This window comes from Haemorhous mexicanus, chromosome Z (genome assembly GCF_027477595.1).
Source record: "Haemorhous mexicanus isolate bHaeMex1 chromosome Z, bHaeMex1.pri, whole genome shotgun sequence".
NCBI classification, from domain to species: Eukaryota; Metazoa; Chordata; class Aves; order Passeriformes; family Fringillidae; genus Haemorhous; species Haemorhous mexicanus.
In genome coordinates, this window is record NC_082381.1 from 81,391,359 (window position 1) to 81,410,562 (window position 19,204).

At 57.0% G+C, this 19,204-nt stretch overlaps 1 protein-coding gene across 1 annotated transcript; it reads left to right on the forward strand.

The window, feature by feature from the left end:
- Positions 1-47: 47 nt before the first annotated feature.
- Positions 48-18,768, forward strand: ARID3C (AT-rich interaction domain 3C). Its single transcript, XM_059873817.1, has 7 exons — positions 48-356; positions 11,850-11,922; positions 15,602-15,785; positions 15,994-16,238; positions 16,520-16,789; positions 16,969-17,058; positions 17,881-18,768. Exons 1-7 carry the CDS (start codon positions 84-86, stop codon positions 18,021-18,023), a joined length of 1,278 nt encoding a protein of 425 aa, XP_059729800.1. The 5' UTR covers positions 48-83; the 3' UTR covers positions 18,024-18,768.
- The last annotated feature ends 436 nt before the right edge of the window (positions 18,769-19,204 follow it).

Here is a 19,204-nt window from a genome sequence, read left to right on the forward strand (position 1 = left end):
GCTGAGGCCGTGCCCTGTGCCCGCAGCCGGCCGCCCCGCCGCGGGGGCCGGGGGCGGCGGGGGGGCTGCGCTTGGCGGCGGTGATGGAGAGCCTGCAGCGGCAGCAGGCGGCCCGCCTGGCCCGCGGCCCCGACGGCGCTCCCCGACGGCCTCCGGTGGAGCCCGGCCCCGGCCCCGGGCCGCCGCCCGCCGCTCCCCGCCGCCGCCCGGCCTCCGGCCCGCGCCCGCCGCTCGCTGCTGCGGGGGAGGAGGAGGACGACGAGGAGGAGGAAGAGGAAGAGGAGGAAGAAGGGGAGCCCCGCGACCCACCGCCGCCACCGCACCACGAATGGACCTACGAGGAGCAGTTCAAGCAGGTAAGGAGGCATCGCTGCCCGGCACCGGCTGCTCCCGGCAGGCATCCCCCGTGTCCCCCCAAACTCGGGTTCAGTTTTCCCTGAATGGACAACCCTTATGCCCCCCACTGCTCCGAAACCCTGTCTGTATCCCAGCCTTAAATTTGCAACACCACACCCCAGCCCAGACCCATCCTGAGTAGACATCCCGCATATCCCCATTAACCCCAGACATTATTGCAATCCCACCCTGAATGAAACCCCACCAATATTCACCCACTGCCACCAATCATCATCTTCCCTTAAACAGGTACCTCACAAATGCTCCTCACTTCCCCTGTCCCTAAGCCCTGTCCCACCCTATAGGTATCATCATCATCCTATGTGCTCCCCATCTCCCTGCTACCAAACCCCATTTCAACCCTGCTTCATGACCCCACATCCTTGGTGTCCCCTGTGCCTGTCCACAGGCCCTGCATCATGACAGGGTGTCCAGTGTCCAGGCATCTCCCTGTGCCCACCCTGATCTGTGCTCCATCCTGGTGCCTTCCATAATGGGTAAAACAGGCTGACCTTTGTCCATGGGGGTTTTCCAGAGATGAAAAAGGGCAAGGGCTCTGGTGTTTGGTCACCCCAAGGAGCTGCCGAGCCATGGAGCTGAGTTCTTGTGTCTCTGCAAGGGCCAGGGTGTACTACAGTTGGTCAACGCACCTCACTGATTTCTTTGTACTGGGGGAACTAGCACATACACCCTGTCCCCTCATTCCTGGTGGGTGAAGGGAGACCCTTCTGCAGCTGAGGACACAGGGAAAGGGCTTCAGGAGCTCGTGTAAAGAATGGAAGAAAAGTGTTTAATGCATGTGAATCTCATCTGAGCTGTGTTGTGCAAGCTCTGGTTTGCGCATAGCGGGTGCCTCTGCATAAGGGTGTGGGCATGGAGTGCTCAGCGCCAGGGCAGGTTTGTGCTCCCCATGCGCTCAGCTTCCTTGTGGGAGAGAGAGAGGCACAGTGGGTGACAAGGAATATGTGGTGAGGGGATAGAACAGACAGAGATGTCCCCATAGAGCTGTTGTATGGCTTTTTAGGATGGTACTGCTCAGGGACAGGAGGACGAGGGCACTGCTATCTCATCCAGTTCTGGCAGGAGAGCAAGGGAACAGCAGTAGGGACCCAGCTTCTGGCTGCTGTGGGGGCGTGCTGCTGCCTTTTCTGTTTCAAATTGCTCAACACCTTGTTATTTTGGGGGACTGGGGCTCATCCCCTTCCTACAGGGCAGCAGGGCATGGGCAGCACATGCCCCCCAGCTGTGCCCAGGGATGCTGCCAGCGCCTGACGCTGCCTTGAAGCAGCCCGGGAGGGCCGGGGTGGGTGAACTGCACAGGCCAAACAGCTCGTCCGGGAAGTGTTACATTACACCCCGCTGCACAGAAAAAGGCTGACTGTCCGGTTCCCGGGGTCAGCCAGGAGGTGGGAAGCAGCTCCTCCCTCCCAGGGAGTCTAGGAAAGCATCCCCGGCATTTCTCGTCCTTCAGCCTCCCGCCCTGCCCCTGTCTGGGGCTGCCCGCGCTCCTTGTGCAGGGCAGGAATGTTGTGAATAGTGGGAGAGGAATGACAGGAGAGGTTGGGGTGCGGGATAAATCCTGCCACAGCTTCCTTGGGTGAGAGCTGGCTCATTCCTTGTTTACTTTCTTTGGGTTTTTTCAACCCTGATTTGAAAATTGAGGGACGCCTGTGTTTCCCATGTTGTGGTGTGTCCCAGCCAACCCAGGGAACAAGGGGATGTCCTTCTGCAGTTTGGAACAGGCTGCGGTGCCAGCTTGCTTTGGGGTCTGCAGGGTGGCTGTCACTCCTGTTCCTCCCCTGAGATCATGCAGGAGGGGACGTACCCCTGCCTGGGAGGGACATGTCCCTGCTGGGTCCTCCCCAGGCTGCAGGGCTGTGGCTCACCCAGCCTGGGGAACAGGTTCTCTGCTCTCTGCAGGGACTCAGTGGGGAGGGTGGCTGTGCTTCAGCTTTTGGAGGTTTCCCAGGGGTTGGGCTGTGATGTTGTGGGGGAGGTGAGGGGGCAGCATGTGTCGGCTGGAAAGTTCTGGGGCAGTGGCAGTGTGGTTGTGAGGGTCCTGGAGGTAGAGAGAAACCCTTGTAGTGGTCAGAGCTGTATTTCCCACCAGAACTCCCTGCTTGGAACTGCCCAAGCCATCGTGCCATCACCCAGGGTGGGGTTCAGGGCTTGTCCCTGCTCTCATCCTCCTGGACTGGGGGCAGAGCTAAGTGAACAGGGACCACCAAATCCAGGCTGTTTGGCAGAAAGTGGGCAGAGAGAGCCTTCCCCATTGCTCTGCAGTGGGGAGGATGCCTTGAGGGGGGTGGGGTGGGAGGTTGGTGCAGGGCCAGCCAGGGAAGGGTTTCCACCCAGTGCAGTGGTGCTAGAAATGGGAGCAGAGGACGAGGTGGTTGTGGTGAAACCCACAGGGTTAACAGGCAAATGCTGCTTTGCACAAAGGAGCTTTTTGGGGAAATATCCCACATGTATGCTGTAGTTTTATATGCTTCCGTAGGTGCTGGTTTGGAGAGGTGCTGGTGAGACCTTTGCTCTGACTGGGAGGGCTGCTGTAGTGTTACAAGGCTGAGAGACCCCCTCACCCCTGCCTCTTGCATCAGTCCCCGGCGCCGGTTTATGTACATTGATAAGGACACATGGGTAGAGACCTGGGCAAAGGTCTGGGAGGTCTCCACACCCAGGGCTGTCAGGCAGACCCAACCCTGAGGTGGGGGGTACCAAGTGGGGTGTGATTATGCATTAGCCATGACCCCCAGCTTCCCTAAGGGCTGGGATACCTCCAGGTTTTAATTCTGTGGTGCTGCTTTATGTTTGACTTGGAGGGCACAGATGAGACCCTGGCATTACTGGTGCCAAGCTCAGCTCCGTGAATTCAGCTTTCCCCCTAGGGAAACCATGCCTGTAGACAGGGATGGGTGTGCTCTTTTCCTCCAGTGATAGAAGAACAGCACCAGAACCCAGTGCTTTCTTCTCCATTCCCCGGGGTAGGAGGGACTCAAACATCTGGGCTTTGCATCCAGCTCTCTGTTAGCAGAGTGTTTGTGGGCAGGAGGATGCCCTCCCGGCCAGGGCCCCTCTGGCATGTTCACACCAATCTGTGACTGGGGGGATCAGGATCCTCTGATGCTCCTTCTCCCTTCCCAGGAGCAGCTGCAGGAGGTGAGCCCCAGCCAGCCCTTTAGGAACTCCAGGGTGTCTGGTAGTCTCAGCGGTTAATTTGGGGGTGGTGGTTTTGCCAGCAGCTGTTTGCCATTATCCTCAGCCTAACCCTGGAGTGGCTGTTCCCTTCTGCCCTGCCTGTCTCTGATGCCAGGAGTTGCCTCTTGCATCCACCTACCTGTCCTTTACATGCATTTAGGGAGGGCTTGCCAGCTGTGAATGTGGGCACTCACATCTCAGAGCGTGGAGGTGTGTGTGCCCCTGTAGACAAAGACCTCCTTGCGCCACAGAGGGTCATCCCAAAATGAGTGGTGTGCACCCTTGTACCTCTGTCCCTATTGCTTTCTCCTGTGGTGCTGTCCCTGGGGATGGAGGAAATAGAGTCAGGAATGTTCAAGGAATGGAGGTGGCTGAAGAGGGAGACTCTGAGGAGAGGGTAGTGGTCTCCCTGCCACAGCCCCCTCCTCACCATCAGTGCATGTTCAACCTAAGGGCAGAACCAAGGGCTCTCAGAGCTAAATTAGAGGTTCTTTGGTTACACTGCAGAGTCAGGGAGGGAGAAATGGACACATTGCCCCATCCATGTATGCCTGGAGGCCTTTCTTCAGCAAACCTGTGAGCAGAGCTGTGCCCCTAATCTGGGACCACGTGCAGCAGGTAGGCAGCATCAGCAGCAAGGGTCAGTGTGCCAATCTCTGGGGCTCCAACAGCTCTGGCAACCCAGCAGCAGTGGAGGGCACAGGACAGGACTGCTGGGGTGTGGCTGGAAGGGCAAACAGAGGTGTTCTGGAAGTGTGTGTGCCCACAGACCAACGTGAGAGTGTGCATCTGTATAACTGTACATGTAAGTGTGGGAGTACATGTGTGTATGTGGGCCCACCTGAGTGCCCCTGTGTGTAGCAATCCTTGGGAGGCCCTGTGTGTCTGTATGGATATACAGGAGCATGCAGTGTGTGAACCCGTGGAAGTGCTGGAGTGTGTTTATGGGTCCATATGAGCACTCAGGTGTGCATGGATCCCTATGGCTGTGCGTGTGTGTATGGCACTGTAGGTGTGTGTGTGTGTGTGTGCCCGCACGAGTCTGAAAACACCTGTGTGCATGTACAGGCACACGTGGGGTGTCCCAGTGTGTTTAGGCATCTGCATGCCCATACCAGTGTCACAGTCTTGGAATTGCATGGACCCTTGAGGCAGGGTATGAGGGCTAAGCCCCCTCCAAGGCTGCCTCTTGCCCAGCCCACAGTGCTGAGCAGTCCTGGTGGTGCCAATCATCTGCTCCCATTCCTGCCCCCAGGGCACTTCCTGGCCCCACTGGAACCTGTGGGATACTCAGAGCCTTAGAAGCTGCCACAACACTATCTTCCAGACAGGGGTCCAAAGGGTTTGGGAACGGGGCTCCAAAGAGGAGGTGTAAAAACTAGTTGACAATGTAAGAATACCCTCAGTGTGAGGGGGAGAGGAGCACCACCAGGAGCTCACACTGAGGCTGCTTCCAGCTCCCTCCCCAGCTCCCTTCCTGGAATCTGATGCCAGTTGAGTCTTTGGGGATGATGCACTCCCTCATCAACTTGGGCCTTCAATAATCCACGTATTGGGTTAATAATGGAGGTAAATCTCCTGTGCTGCCAGCTGGCTGGGCAGGTCTGCAGTGGTGAGGTCAGATCTCAGGTGGTGTAGTCTGGTCTGGATGGATGGATGGATGGATGGATGGATGGATGGATGGATGGATGGATGGATAGATGTGCACAAGGATTGTGTGTGTATGTGAAGAGTGTGTAGGGATGCATAAGCATGGACAGGGTCTGTGCAGAGGGGGAGCACATACAGGGGTTGTGTGAGTGTGCTTGCTGGGGCTGTTTGTCCAGAGTGAGGGTGCACAAGGAGAGCATGCACACGTGTGTGCATCTGCAGAGCAAGCTGTATGTGCATGAATGTGCAGAGGCTGAGCAGACTCTATGTGGGGGCTCTGGAAGCCTGTCCTCCTGGGGCACAGGGCACCCACTGGAGTTGCCTCTGTTAGTGAGGCTGTGTTCTCCATCATGCTTACAGAGCTCCATCATGCTCCAGAGCTTACATCCCATGTCTGTGGGAGGGCATGAGAGAGAACCAGTCCCAGATGCTCTTTATGCTCAGGCACACAGCTCTTCCACTAGCTGCGGCGGGGGCTGGAGTTGCTTTTACAGGGTGTGGTTTGGGGCGGCCACCAACCTTTCCTTCTACATTGTCCCGTCAGAGAAGTTGCAGGAAGGGATGGGGCCAGAGGTGCGTGGTGGGGAGGGGGATTGAACAGCCCATGCACATCCCAGGCATGCACACAGCCCCCCGGGGGTGCACCCCATACTCACACAGCCCCACAGCATCTGTGTGTGTGCACAGACCTGGTGCTAGGGCATGCCCTGTGTGTCCCCTGGAGACATCTGGGTTGGTGCTGGTCATGGACAGGGTGCCATGGCTCCAGTCATCTAGTAAGGGATTGAAGGAGAAGGGTGTCTCACGACTTCAGTCACCCGTGGAGGGATCTGGGGTGGGGAGAGGGGACGGGACAAGAAAGGAGGGAGAGGCAAACATGGAGAGGAAAGCAAGGATGAAGGGGAGGCAGTGGCTTAGCAAGCACCGATGGGTCAGGGAGGTTAACCCGAACAAATCCGCTCATTGACTCCCTGCCTGCTCAGCCATGAACAAGTAACAAGGGGCAGATCGTGGGGGACGCGCGTTTGCCGGGAGCCGGGACCGCCTCTCCCGTGCCGCAGCCCCCGGATGGGACAAGGGGCCATGAACGGTGCCCATGGTGGCTCCACACAGCCGTGGGCACCGCGCTTCCTCTGGCTCCAGCCTGTGGGGGAGCCATGCCAGCGCACCCTGCCTCAGTTTCCCCTCCTGTGGAGTGTGTTAAGCAGAAGGCTGGACACCCTGTGAGTGCCCCACGTCACGCCGGGGCCAGGCTATGGGTGGGGGGCTGCAGTCCCAAGGCCGGCTCTTGCCAGCCAACCTTGCGCGGGGCAGGTTAATGTTTGCAGCAGGCAGCCCTCCCGGGAGCGGCTGCGGCGGGAAGGGGGGTTTTAATGACCTGCCGGATCTGCCGCATTATCAGCGCTGATTAAACCTGCCTGCTCTATAAAGCACCGTTAAATATTAAGCGTGATGACAGGCTTTGAGGGGGAGCTACAGCGCTGGGAGAGGTTCCCAGATACAGGTGTCCAGCCGCGCTAGTGGGGTGACTGCTGAGGTTGGTGGTGTTGGGATGAGTGAGCACCCTGCACCCCTTGGGGCTGTGGGGTCAGGGGAGCAGCGTGCCCCCATGAGCCAGCACTGCCTTCGAATGCAGCCGGCCGTCCTGGCAAAGCCGTCCCGTAACCATTAACTTATTAACAGCTGGTGGAAGAGGCAAGTGGTGGCTTGCAAGGTCAGGGGGTGGTTTGTGCCTGGCGGGGAGTGAACTGCCCCCCAGCTCTGGCAATGGGGATGGGGGGAGGGACCTGCAAACCCTTAGTTTGTTGTGTGTGCCCCATGGCAAGGAAGACACTAACTGCGGATACTGTTGGGATCCCTGAACCCCAGTGTGCTCAGGGCTGTGCCTCAACTGGGAATGGCGAGATCCTGTGATTATCTGCAGGGTAAACTGAGGCATGGCAGCAGGGCACAGGGGAGGACGCACCAGTGTCTGGGTGCTTGGTTCTGCACCAACCGTCTTCCTCGGGAAGGATCTCAGAGGCAGCAGTCGAGCTCCGGAGAGGTGCAATGACTCCAAAACAGTGCATCAGCAGTCAGCCACCCGTGGTGTGTGGCTGGGGGGTGCAGGGAGGAGAGCATTACCTGGGTGTGCTGCGTGAACAGTGGCCAGATGGAAAAATTAGCAGTGTGGCTAATCAATGTGGTGGATATTAAGCAGCTCAGGTTTGGGGGGTTTGCATGGTGGGGGGGGAGCTGAGCAGGGTCTAGGATCGATACAGCTCATATTAAGTGGATTAAATCCTGGCTGCTGATCTGAGCCCTCACTGCCAGCAGGAGGTGGCAGCTGAGTGGGGACTGGGGGTGTCCCACTGAGATCATTTCTCTTGGCAGCAAGGCCCAGGGGGGACTGTGTGGGGACTCACCAGGGCAAGCTGAATTGCCTAGCGAGTGGTTTAGCACCTTAGCACCTCCATCACATCCTTCCTCTGTTTAGTGTGTCAGCTAGGCTAAGGGGCCTCAGGGACCCAAGCTTCATCTCAAGAAGCCCTCCTGGCTCCAGGAAAGTCATGTCCTGGGTGAATGGGTGGTGTTAACAATGTGACTTAATCGTGGGGAGGAGGAGGAGGCGGAGGAAGCACAAGGCTTATTCATGTCCTGTTAATAAACCATGTTCGAGCCACTGACCTTTAACCTGCCTGACAAGCCCCGTTATCCCCATCCCTTAAGGAATATAGATGTCACCATGGAAATGGGATGACAGGAGGGAGCAGGTCCCAGAGCTGCACCCAGTGTGGGGTGTGGGATGAGGACGCACTGAGCTAGTCCTGCACAAGCACCCAGGCCAGCAGGGCCAGGTGGAGGTGGGGTGCTGCTGGGGTTCCAAGGCCATTGGGGTGGCCAAGCACGGACGGGTCCCCGAGGCTGGCAGAGCAGGGCTGCAGTGCATACCGGCGGGATATTGATCCCGGGGCTTGACAGTTTAATACTTCCGTTTATAGAGGAATATAGTTACATCGATGGCGTTAAATGAGTTACTAATTATATCAATACAAACACGATTAAAAGGGTCCTTGCTCATAGGTCACCACAAGCAGGAGCCGCTGGTTGTGTTGCACAACTGCCCCTGGCCAAGGCTCAGACCACTGCTCCAAGGCTCCAAGGCAGGGGGATGCTCTGGGGCAGCGTGTGCCCTGCGGGGTCAAGGGTGCCCATCCATGTGGAGTGCCTGTCTGGGGCCATGCATGCATGTATGGGACTGTATATCCCCTTCTGGAGTTCTGTGTTCCTGTTCAGGGCTCCGTGTGCCCTTCTGGGGTTGTGGATGCACATACAGGGTTTGTTAGTGCATGTATGGGGTTGTGTATGTCTGTTTGGGGTTGTGCACGCGTGTATGGGGCTCTGTTTGCCCATTTGGGGCTGTGCATGCCCAGCTGGGATTTGTGTGTGCTGTCAGGGTTGTGCATGCCTTTCTAGAGTTCTGTGTGCCATTCTGGGGTTGTACATGCCCCTCCGGGGTTGTGAGTGCCTGTCCAGAATTGTCCATGTGTATAGGGGGTTGTGAGTGCCTGTCCAGAATTGTGCATGTATATAGGGGGTTGTGAGTGCCTGTCTGGTGTTGTGTGTTCCAGTTTTGGGTTGTGGGTGTACATACAGCAATGTGCATGTTCCATCTGGGGCTGTGCATGCACATTTGGAATGCATGCCCATGATGTGTGTATGGGGTTGTGGATGCTCCTGTAGTCTGGTGTGTGCCCATGGAAGTCTGGGCACACACCAGTCTGCTGTACATGCCTGTGGGAGGCTGTGCATTTCCAGACGTGGCTGTGTGTGCCTGTGTAGGGATTTGTGCCCCTGTGGGTTGTGTGTGCATGTGCATCACAGGCTTTTGTATGCTCCTGTGATGTTCTTCTTGTCCCTGCAGGGTTGTGCACACCAATGCAAGGTTGTGCAGGATTGTACATGCCCATTCCACCTTTTGCGTGGCTCTAGGGGGATCTGTGTCCCTATACAGGGTTGTGCCTATGCTTATGTGGAGCTGTGCAATGTCCATGAGGGGCTGTGCACGCTCCTCTGGGGTTGTGTGGACCCACACAAGGCTGTGCACACTTGTGGTGTTGTGCAAGCCCAGGTGTAGTTGTACACGCCTGTGTAGGGTTGTCTATGCTCATGTGGGCTTGTACACCCCCACGTGGGATTGTGGCAGCACATGTGGGGTTACTCACACCCAGGTGAGGCATGTGTCCCTGCACAGCGACTATATGTGACCCAGGAGATCTCTTCTCCAGCCTGGGCATCCCCAAATCTCTTGGAACACCCCATGTATCCCTGGCGTACCCAGGGGCCATGCTGGCTTGTCCCCAGTTACTCAGCTCTGCTCTCATCTCCACTTAAAAGCTGACCTTTGCTCCCTGTTTGATGTAATGTGTTTTTGCATTTCAGTGCCCCACAGATAAAAGGTTAGAGGTTAATAAACAGTGGAAAAATAGAACCTGGCCCTTGGAGGTCACACCTGTTTTGGGGGCTGGAGTCAGTAGCAGCCCGCTCTAGGGGGGATCCTGCCTGCATCCATGGGAGGACAAACACGAGTGGCACCCAGGGCAGAGGTGTGTGGGTGCTGAAGCCCATCCACTAGGCGACCCTCAGGAAGGCCATGGCTTCACCTTGCAGTGGCATGAGTGGTAGTTGCCAATCTAGGGGTTTGCCCCTGCCTTGACAAGTCAGATGTCAGGGAATGTCAAAGTGCTTGGTGTCGAGGCCTTCCAGAGGCAGGGACAGGCAGAAAAATGCAGGCAAAGCCTGGCTGACACAGCCTTCCTGGGGCAGAAATCAAAGCAGCCTCCTGGAGCTCTGCTCAGAGCCTGACCTAGTTACTGTAATCAATGGTTCAGGGACCTCCTGGAAAAGAGCAGGCGATGGGGAGGGGGCACTGAGCGAGGCAAGGAACACTGCAGTGGCATCCAGGGATCAGGGCACTCCAATACTGGCACCCAGGGGTCAGGGCACTCCAAGAGCACCCAGCTGCAAGGAGGGGCTAGGTAAGTGGGATCCAGAGAGCAGGGAAGCAGTGCAGAAGGAGCTCCATAGAGCCAGGCAGTCAGCACCTGTGGGCAGGGTGAGAGTCAGGCAGTTGTACGCCTAGACAAAGTTAGGGACAGGCAGTTAGCACCGATCTGTCTCTGACAAGGGACAGGCAGCTGGCACCTGAGATAGACAAGGGACTGTATTAGTGGTGGGAACCGTGGGGTCTGTAGAAGCATCCTCACATCCCCGTAGGTCCCCACATTCCCCCGTTCCTACATCCCACATCTCCATGTCCCCAAAGTCTCTACACCCCACATCCCTACATTCCCATGTATGTGTGTCCCCACTGCATGTCTGCATCACCCTATCTCTGCGTCCCCTGAGTCCCTGCAACCCCACATCCCTGCATTCCTGTATCTCTGAATTCATGTGTCCCCATGGCATCCACCCCCATCCCCACATTCCCGTGTGCCTGCAGCCTGACGACCCTTAAGCACAGCTCCCTTTATCTGTCTGGTGAATGATGTTCTGTGTGGAGCGGGGGTGTGCTCCCTTTCTATTGTTTTTTAACGGCCTTTCCCAGCACAATTGTTTTTTAAACGACTCTATTTTGTGCCTGACTTTGTTTTCCAGCTTGCATTTCTTTGTATACGTTTTGGAAATCCATTCTGGACTGCTGAGTTTTGTTTCTTTTCAATGGCTTTAAATTCTTGCCGGGCTTGCTGGGAGGAATTGGTGTCTATAGTGTCTTCGATTGGTGCTAATTTTTCCTTCATGTGCTCTGACTTTTACTGCTGGGCCATCGATCTGGCAGGCTCCAATTTGTCATGGTCACTCAGGCGCTGTGCTGGAATCAGGCAAGCCCCGACTTTCACAGGGAGCCAGCCCTTGGTGTCCCTGGTGTAGGGGCCGCACTCGCCTCCCCAGTGCTGTCCCTCAGCTCAGGCTGTGTCCATGTGTCCAGACCATCCAGCACACATAAGTATCCTCACAGCTACACATGTTTGTATCTGTGCAATCCTGGGCACATGGCAGCCCTGGCACTTGCAGCTCCCTTGATGGTATCCAGTGGTATGGTTGAGGCAACTTTTCCTTCCTCAGGATGGGATTGTCCCCCACTGTTCAGGTGGGCCTGTGTCCCTGTGAGGAATAAGGGCTGATGAGGATGCTGATCCCATGCTGGGATGTGGGGAACACCAACACTCCGCAATGCCAGAGCAGAGCTGAGCATCCTGATCCCAGGCTCCTCTCCGAGGCTTGGGGTTTGCTGATGCCTCTGGGCTGTGATTCTTGCATCTAAGAGGGTGAGAGGCAGGACAAACTGAGACACAGACCCAGCGTCTCTGCAGCAAAATAGTCATTGGTCTGTGGGGAGCCTGTGCCAGAGGCACAGGGAGAGCCCACACCCAGGCAGAAAGTGTGTCAGGGGCTTCTGTTAGGGGTGCTCAGAGAACCTCTTGTTGCTGGCAGAGCAGGCAGGTGAGGCCAGGGGTGATGCCAGGTTCTGGCACAGGTAGTGTTCAGCCCCAGGCACTGCTCCCCTCCTCATTCTCACCTGCATGTGCTGGAAGCGCTGACCCCTCTCTCTCTCCTGCCTCCAGCTCTATGAACTGGATGAGGACCCGAAACGCAAGGAATTCCTGGATGACCTCTTTGGCTTCATGCAGAAGAGAGGTAAAGGTGGGTGGCTGGGGTGGGTGCCATTGCCACCCCTGCCTTGGCTGTTCGTGGGGGGCTCATGGTGTGTTGTTCTCAGGCTCTGAGCTGCTCCAGGTCTCTGCAAATCCCTCAGGCAGGTGTTATGGTACTCCCCCTGGGCCTCCCCCCCCTCACCCCTCAAGCCCAAGCTGGGGTAGCTGTCCCGGATATCCCGTGCCCATTATATATGCCCAGCAGGGATGCCTGCTGGGAACACCTGGTGGGGATGTCCATTAACATATCCCGTGGTGACAAGCATTAGCAACACCAGTTAATGATGCCCATTAGCCTTTTCCAGGACATTTTAGGGATGCCCGGTGGGAATGCCCTTGGCAGTGCCCTTTAGGGGTCTCTGTTAGCAGTGCCTGGTGAGGATGCCCACCATCAGCACCTCTCTGTGATGCCTCTGATTTGCGGGAGTGGGGCCGGCAGTCCGGGCAGCGCCAGGCACCCAGGGGTTAAGGGCTCGCCAGCCAACCCATCCTCATCGGAAATCTTTGCTATCGGCATGGGGAGCCGAGCCGGCTCCCGGGGACTCGATAAATGCTTTAACCTTCGCCCTCCCCGGCCGGGCCTGCGACAATTAAAAGTTGCCGAGTGCGGGCGTGTGGCTGGCCGTATTAATTAGAGCCTTTTGCTGGTGTGTGGATTAATGAACAAGCCGCTCGATAGCCAGTAAACCCCAGGCAGAGGTTAATGCCGAGCTAATTAACGGGGAAAGGCTAAGGGGGTGCAGGAGCTTTGGGGCTGGCTGTGCGTGGGGTGAGGGAGGGCAGAGAGGGGCAGTCCCCTGCACGCCTGCCCATTGGAAGGGTAGTGAGGGTACCCACCTGGCTGTGGGGCTGCAGAGAGTGACTGTTGGGTTGGGCTGGGACACCACAAACTTGTTGCGGTCACGGCTGTGTGGTGAGTGGCTGGCACGGCCATAGGGCTCACGCTGGGACCCGCTGTAGGCTGTGGATGGGCTGGGTACTGCCCCATGGGTGCCGCCTGGGTGCCCCCTGGCCCTGGTGCAGAGCTGTGGGGAGTGAGTGGGAGCATCAGCACTGCCTCGGCCCTCCAGCATCCATCAGCTACAAGATTCATGGGCTGTTCTGCAGCTTCATTATCTCTCTCTCCAGAGCTAATTAACTCCCTCGCTATTGGGGCCGGGGCTAATTAAGTAAGTGCCTGCTGGTGTGGGGAGGAGGGAGGGAGGGAGCCTAATGCTTCCCTGACAGTGCTGCTCCACATCCCTCTGTGTCTGGATGTCCCACTCCTGTGCCCTCCTTCCCTTCTGTCCTGCTTCCCCTCTGAGTGGGTGCCATCCCCTGGGGGAGGGCAGGCAAGATGTGGGTGCACAGATGCAGGTGTGCAGGGATTGGTGTGCATGAACCTTTTGGAGGAGACAGGGATTTTGGACTGGGGTACCCAGGAGAAAGGGGACAGAAGGGCTGAGGGGCAAGGACAGCATCCCAGGGGTCATCAAGAGCTGGGTAAGAAGCAGCACCTGAGAACCACTGCAGGTGCAGCTGGGGCACCCAGAGGTGCATGGGCAGGGGACTGTGACACCCAGGTTGTGTCCCCAAGGTCTCCAGGAAGGATTGATGTTCACAGAGTGAGCCCTGCTGAAAAAGACTGCATCCCACCAGCTGACTGTCAGAACAGTATCAGCACTGACATTTGTCAGCAGAGTGGAAAATTTGTAGGGCTGAAAAATGGGTTGGGGGGCAGACCTTCTGAGGCCACCCCATGGCACAAGGGCACAGTTGGCCCTGGTGACTCACGGAGGCCATACCACCCCCACCATCAGATACGGGGTACAAGCGGTGGGGCAGCTCATGGTCACGCCACAACTTCTATGGCACCTCAAAGGCAGTAATCAGGGACAGAAGGGGTCTATTTCTGCATTTGCTTACTGAGGTCTGCAGGTCCCCCCCCCCGCCCCCCATTTCGCCACCAAGCTGAGTGCCTTGCTGATAACACGGGGCTATTAATCAATCAAGGTGCTAATTGCAGCCCCACAATGGCTGCATCACCTCCCTGGGCTTTTGTGCCCTTCGCCCTGGCTGGGGCTGGGGCCATCACTCTGTGGGGATGCAGACAGGTGCCTTTGTCAGTGGGACAGGCATCGGCCACACACCCCACACAGCCCTGAGATTAATGGTGAGGCAATTTCGTAAGCCACCAAGGCTGGAGATGGGAGAAGTGAAGAGAAATCCATGGGCCATTGGCTGGGGGCTGAGACCCTGAAAGCTCACTGTTTGGGGGTGAGGAAGAGCCCTCAAACTGGCCCCCCCGAGGTGATGGGTCTTGTGCTAGCAGCCCTGAGCAGAGCTGGTGAGCTGCTGACAGCAGATGTCAAGTCAATATCTCTGCCTTTCTCCCAGGAGGATAAACTCCTCTCCCCCTTCCCGACCTGGTGAACAACACAGACACACACAAAAAAAAAGTTAAATGAACTCAGTAAAAGAATAAAAAGAGCTCATTTTTCAGGCTTATGTGAAGAAGCCAAGCCAATATCAGGGCCATAAATTAGGGATGCTGGAGGATGGCGGTGAATGACGGCTTCGTTAGAGGGGCGAAGCGCAGTCGTGACAGCCTCCCATGGCCAAATGGATGGCTTTCCAATACTGCCTGTGCCCCGCCACCTCACAGGAGAAATAAATATGGGGTGGAATGGCACAGGATGGGACAGGGTGGAATGGGATGTGATCCTGTCCCTCCTCTGCCCAGCTTCCAGCAAATGCCCAGGCCATCGTCCCAAGGAGGCATGGAGCACAGCAAGGCTGTGAGGTTATTTTGGGGGTGCTGAGAAAGTGAGGAGGGGTTTTTCACCAAACTTGGTGGCTGTGGAGACCATGCTGATCTATCAGGGCTCACAGAACCCTGGTGAACCCACATTCCGTTGCCCCATAGCCTCGCAGAGGAGGGTGATGGTGGGGCACCAGCGGTCAGGGTCTCTGCTCAGAGCAGCTGAAGAGGATTTGGGGTCAGGTTTCTTGAAGCAGGCCACTAAAATCCTTTAAGCAGAGGAAACTTCTGGGGCCATCTGTAGGGTTCAGAGGTTTTTCAGGAACTCTTTGAAAGAGTCTGGAGCTGGAGGAGAAAACCTCTCCATAGCAAGATGGTAGGTTGTGTCCTTCCTGAAGGGTTGTGGGGGGGTCATCCCTCTTCAGAAAGGTTATAGGATGGATCCCCTTTTAAAGCATAGATGGAGTCTCTCTTTATGGAGCTCTGAAAGAGCACTACAGACCAAATCATTCTAGGATGCTCTGAGAGATTTTGTAGATTGGTGCTGTACAGATAGCTCTAAGAATTGTAGGGAGACAACCTTATCCAAGGGTGTCTAGAGGATGTACTTTGCCCATCCCACTGAGGCTCCATATCCCAGAGAGCATACCCAGCCCCACTGACAGCTCCATCAGAGGTGACTCTCTGCCAGCATGCTGGGGTCTCCCCTGCTTTTTGGCACAGTGCCACTCTCCCAGGCACCCTGGGGTCCTACCTGCAACCAGGTGCCCATGGGTGCTCACCTGGGCGTGGAGAGATGTGCCTCCCATTGTGGGTACCTGCAGTGGCAGTGGGGGGAGGGTGGGGGCTGTGATCCCAGGTACAAAGGGCCCCTGTGGGCAGCCCCCCACACCCTCTTGTGTTTCCTGTGTGCCTCCGGAAGGAACACCAGTGAACCGCATCCCCATCATGGCCAAGCAAGTGCTGGACCTGTACACACTGTACCAGCTGGTGACAGACAAGGGTGGCCTGGTCGAAGTCATCAACAAGAAGATCTGGCGGGAGATTACCAAGGGCCTCAACCTACCTACCTCCATCACCAGTGCTGCCTTCACCCTCCGCACACAGTGAGTGCCTGGCAGCATGGCAGGTGGGGAACACCTGCCCTGGGACACCCACTGGCTCACATGTCCCAGAGCCCTGGATGGGATCTGACATGGAGTACCTCAGAAGTGGTTGGAGGGCTCTGCTCCTTCCCAAGGGCTCTTTGCTCAGCACGGGGCTGGCTGGGAGGTGCACAACTGTGGATCTCCCCCTGGCTTTCTCCCTGTGCAGATACATGAAGTACCTGTATCCCTACGAATGTGAGAAGCGGGCACTCAGCTCTCCTGGAGAGCTCCAAGCTGCCATCGACAGCAATCGTCGGGAGGGGCGGAGGCAGACTTTTGGCACAGCACTCTTCAACTACTCGCCAGCCAGCACCCCAGCCTTGCTGGGCACCCCCAAAATGCCTCTGCCAGCTCTTAGCATCTCCACTCATAGCTGTGGCCAGCTCAGCCAAGTGCACAGCGTTAAGAAAGGTGGGTGAGGATCCCATCTTCCCAGAAATGGACACTGCTGCAGCAGCCAGGATGTTTCCCTGTCTGCTCTTGACCTTTTTACTGAGGGAAAATAGGAACAATGTTATTCTTTTAGTCCCTTTCAGGAAATGAAATGAGTATATTTTCCCTGGCTTTGGAGAAGGAGCAAGCCCAGATGTTGAGAGTGGTGGCCTGCCCTGCCCCATTGGTGTTGGGGTGGAGTGGGGACGGTGAGGTGGGGTGGTGATGAGGGACCCAATGAGCTCTCCTGGTCATTGCAGAGGATGGAATGCTGGCAGCATCAGTGCCAGGGCGCATCGCTATCCCGGTGGGACTGGCCAGCCACCATCTCACAGCAGCCCAAGCAGCAGCTGCCTCACAGGCAGTGGTGCTGGAGCAGCTGCGGGAGAAGCTGGAGACAGGGGAGCCCCCAGAGAAGAAGGTGGCCCTGACAGCAGAGGAGCAGCAGCGGCTGGTGCAACACGCGCTTCAGCACAACCTCCTGGCCATGGCCTCCCAGTTCCCCATGAACATCAAGATCTCCAACCGAGGTAAAGAGATGCAACATCTCAGCCTTGGTCATCCCTTTCTCTGGCACCAACATGGCAGCAGCAGCAGCCACTGGAGAGGAGTGTGGATGCCCAGAGGGACTGCGTCCTGGCTTATCTGTCTCGGACAGGTTCTTGTTTCTGTTTCGCTTAACACTCATATTGGTATTTCCTTTCCCCAGATGACAGACAGGAGACCGCATTGAACCTGTCCACCAACAGCATTAGCAGTATCAACATGTCAATAGAAATAAATGGAGTTGTCTACACAGGTAAATAGAAGGGCCGCTTGGCCCGTGTAATTGCGGCCGGGAAATCCAATAACTTATAGCCACTGCCTGGCCAGCAAGTCCTTCCTTCAATCTGATGTCTTTACTATAAAATCCATCGTAATGAAGTGGCAGGGCTTGGGGAGAGGGGGCAGGAGGAGGAGGGGGTTGACAAGGATGGAAATTGGCCCAAAGCAGGTGCTAGCAATGAAGGGCTAAAGTGGGGGGTGAATAGATGGACGAATGGACAGACTCTGGCTGAAAAGTGACCCTGCACCTAAGGTCATTCCACACCCCACAGTCCCAAACAGGGCTTGGATTTGTGGTCAGCCCAGTGCTTGTGTGCCAAGAGGGTCTCTGGCTAGGTGTGGGGCTTGGCTGATAGCAGAACATGGTGCAGGGAAAGATGTTGGGGTGCTTTGGTGGAGCAGAGAATCATTTATGGTGCCAATTTGCATCAACCTGTCTAAGCAGCTCATGCCCCCCAGATCCCCATCCCATGCTCCCCAGATCCCTGCCTGTCCTGCTGAGATACCCCACAATTAAAATCAATGGCTTTGCCTTCAGAACTTAAATATTTAATGAGCTGGAAAGGTCAGGGCTAAGCCTCATGTGGGACTGCCAGCCAAATGGGCCCTGGGCCACCCCACATGCTACCCCACACAGGCAAGGATGACTGGGTTGGGGGAGACACCACAAGTGATGACAGGGGGCTGAAGCCCCCATGAGTCTTGGTCCCACACTCCCCAGCCTGGGTGCTAGGAGCCAGGTGAGTTGATCTTCCCACCCTTGGCTTGCCCTAACCTACTTGTTCTTGTCCTCCAGGTGTCCTGTTCGCCCGCCGGCCCTCAGCCAACTTGGCACCTGGTGGAGGGAGCACCCAGACCCGTCCAAACCCCATGCCTGCCTCAAACCCCCTACTCCCAGCCTCCTCTCAAAGCCACACTCCCACTAGCACTTTGCTGTAAGGCAGATGTGCCCCCATCCTGAGAGCAGCTGGCGGTGCCCAGAGTCTGGGGGGCTGAGCTGTGGGACCCTGGGACCCAGCTGGGCCACCAGGGTGGGATGTGGGACCCAAAGGTGCCTCTTGCTGCAATACTGAGCTGTGTCCATGCAAGGCTGTGAACACCCACGCAGGCCCTTTTGTCCCTTATCCCCACGCGTGCCCTCTGACACGCACACACGCCCGCAAAAACACACACACACACACACACACACACACACACACACACACACACGCATTCCTTCCCAAGGCACCACCCCCAGGTGACCCTCCCATACATCTCCTGCTGCCCTGATGCCTGGGGGACCCCCGGGACCTGCATGCTGCATCCCCTACATCCTGCAGCCCCTAACCCACCTCGATGCACGCACTGCTGCCCCTGTACACGCCTCAATGCAAACACTGTATCCCCTGCACACACCCTTGGTGCCCACACTGCCTCTCCATACACACCCTGAGTGCAAACACTGCAGGCACGATATGCTGCAGCCCCTATAAATTGTAGCCCCTATACGCTGCAGCCCCGATATATATACTGCACCCCCTACCCACTGCAGACGCCCCTATCCAGTCCTCCTGTGCTGCCTGGGCTTGCTGTCCCTGCCCTGAGAGACCCCCAGGGTGGTGGCATCTCAGCCCCCCAGGTCCTCAGCTCAGGGGGATCACCCTGGGGGGGCAAATAATGGGGATATTGGTGGGAATGGTGGGGGTGAAGCTTATTGGGGTGTGGCTGGGGTTGGGGGTTTATGTCGGGGTGGGGCTTGTTGGCGGGGGGAGGGCTGGGTTGCCCAGCAGAGCCCCCACCACCAAAGAGACTGCCTGGGTGCCAGGGTCCCCAGATGGGTGACAGGGGGAGAAGAGGGCACTCCGAACTACCTCGTTGGGTGGGGCTGGGCGGGCGCCTCCTCCTCCCGCGTGTACCCCAGGGTGCCAAAGCAGGTGAGCGTGGAGCGGTGCTCACCTCTACCTCAGTGCGGGGGGCTCGGCAGCGCCAGCCTGCTTCCCGCGCTCCCACCGCAGCCGTGACTCCGTCTATCTATTAAAGGAAATAAACTCCTGAACCAAATCAGTGCTGAGGGTTGTGTGCAGGGCATGGTGCCATCCACCAAGCTCCAGGACACAGTTTGGAGGTGCAGGACACCCCGA

Bases quoted from the DNA above. Each gene is read 5' to 3' on its own strand.
- ARID3C (XM_059873817.1), top strand. From the start codon at position 84: ATGGAGAGCCTGCAGCGGCAGCAGGCGGCCCGCCTGGCCCGCGGCCCC. The intron at 15,786-15,993 runs GTGAGTGCCTGG...CTCCCTGTGCAG, and splicing joins GCCTTCACCCTCCGCACACA to ATACATGAAGTACCTGTATC. The intron at 16,239-16,519 runs GTGGGTGAGGAT...TGGTCATTGCAG, and splicing joins AGTGCACAGCGTTAAGAAAG to AGGATGGAATGCTGGCAGCA.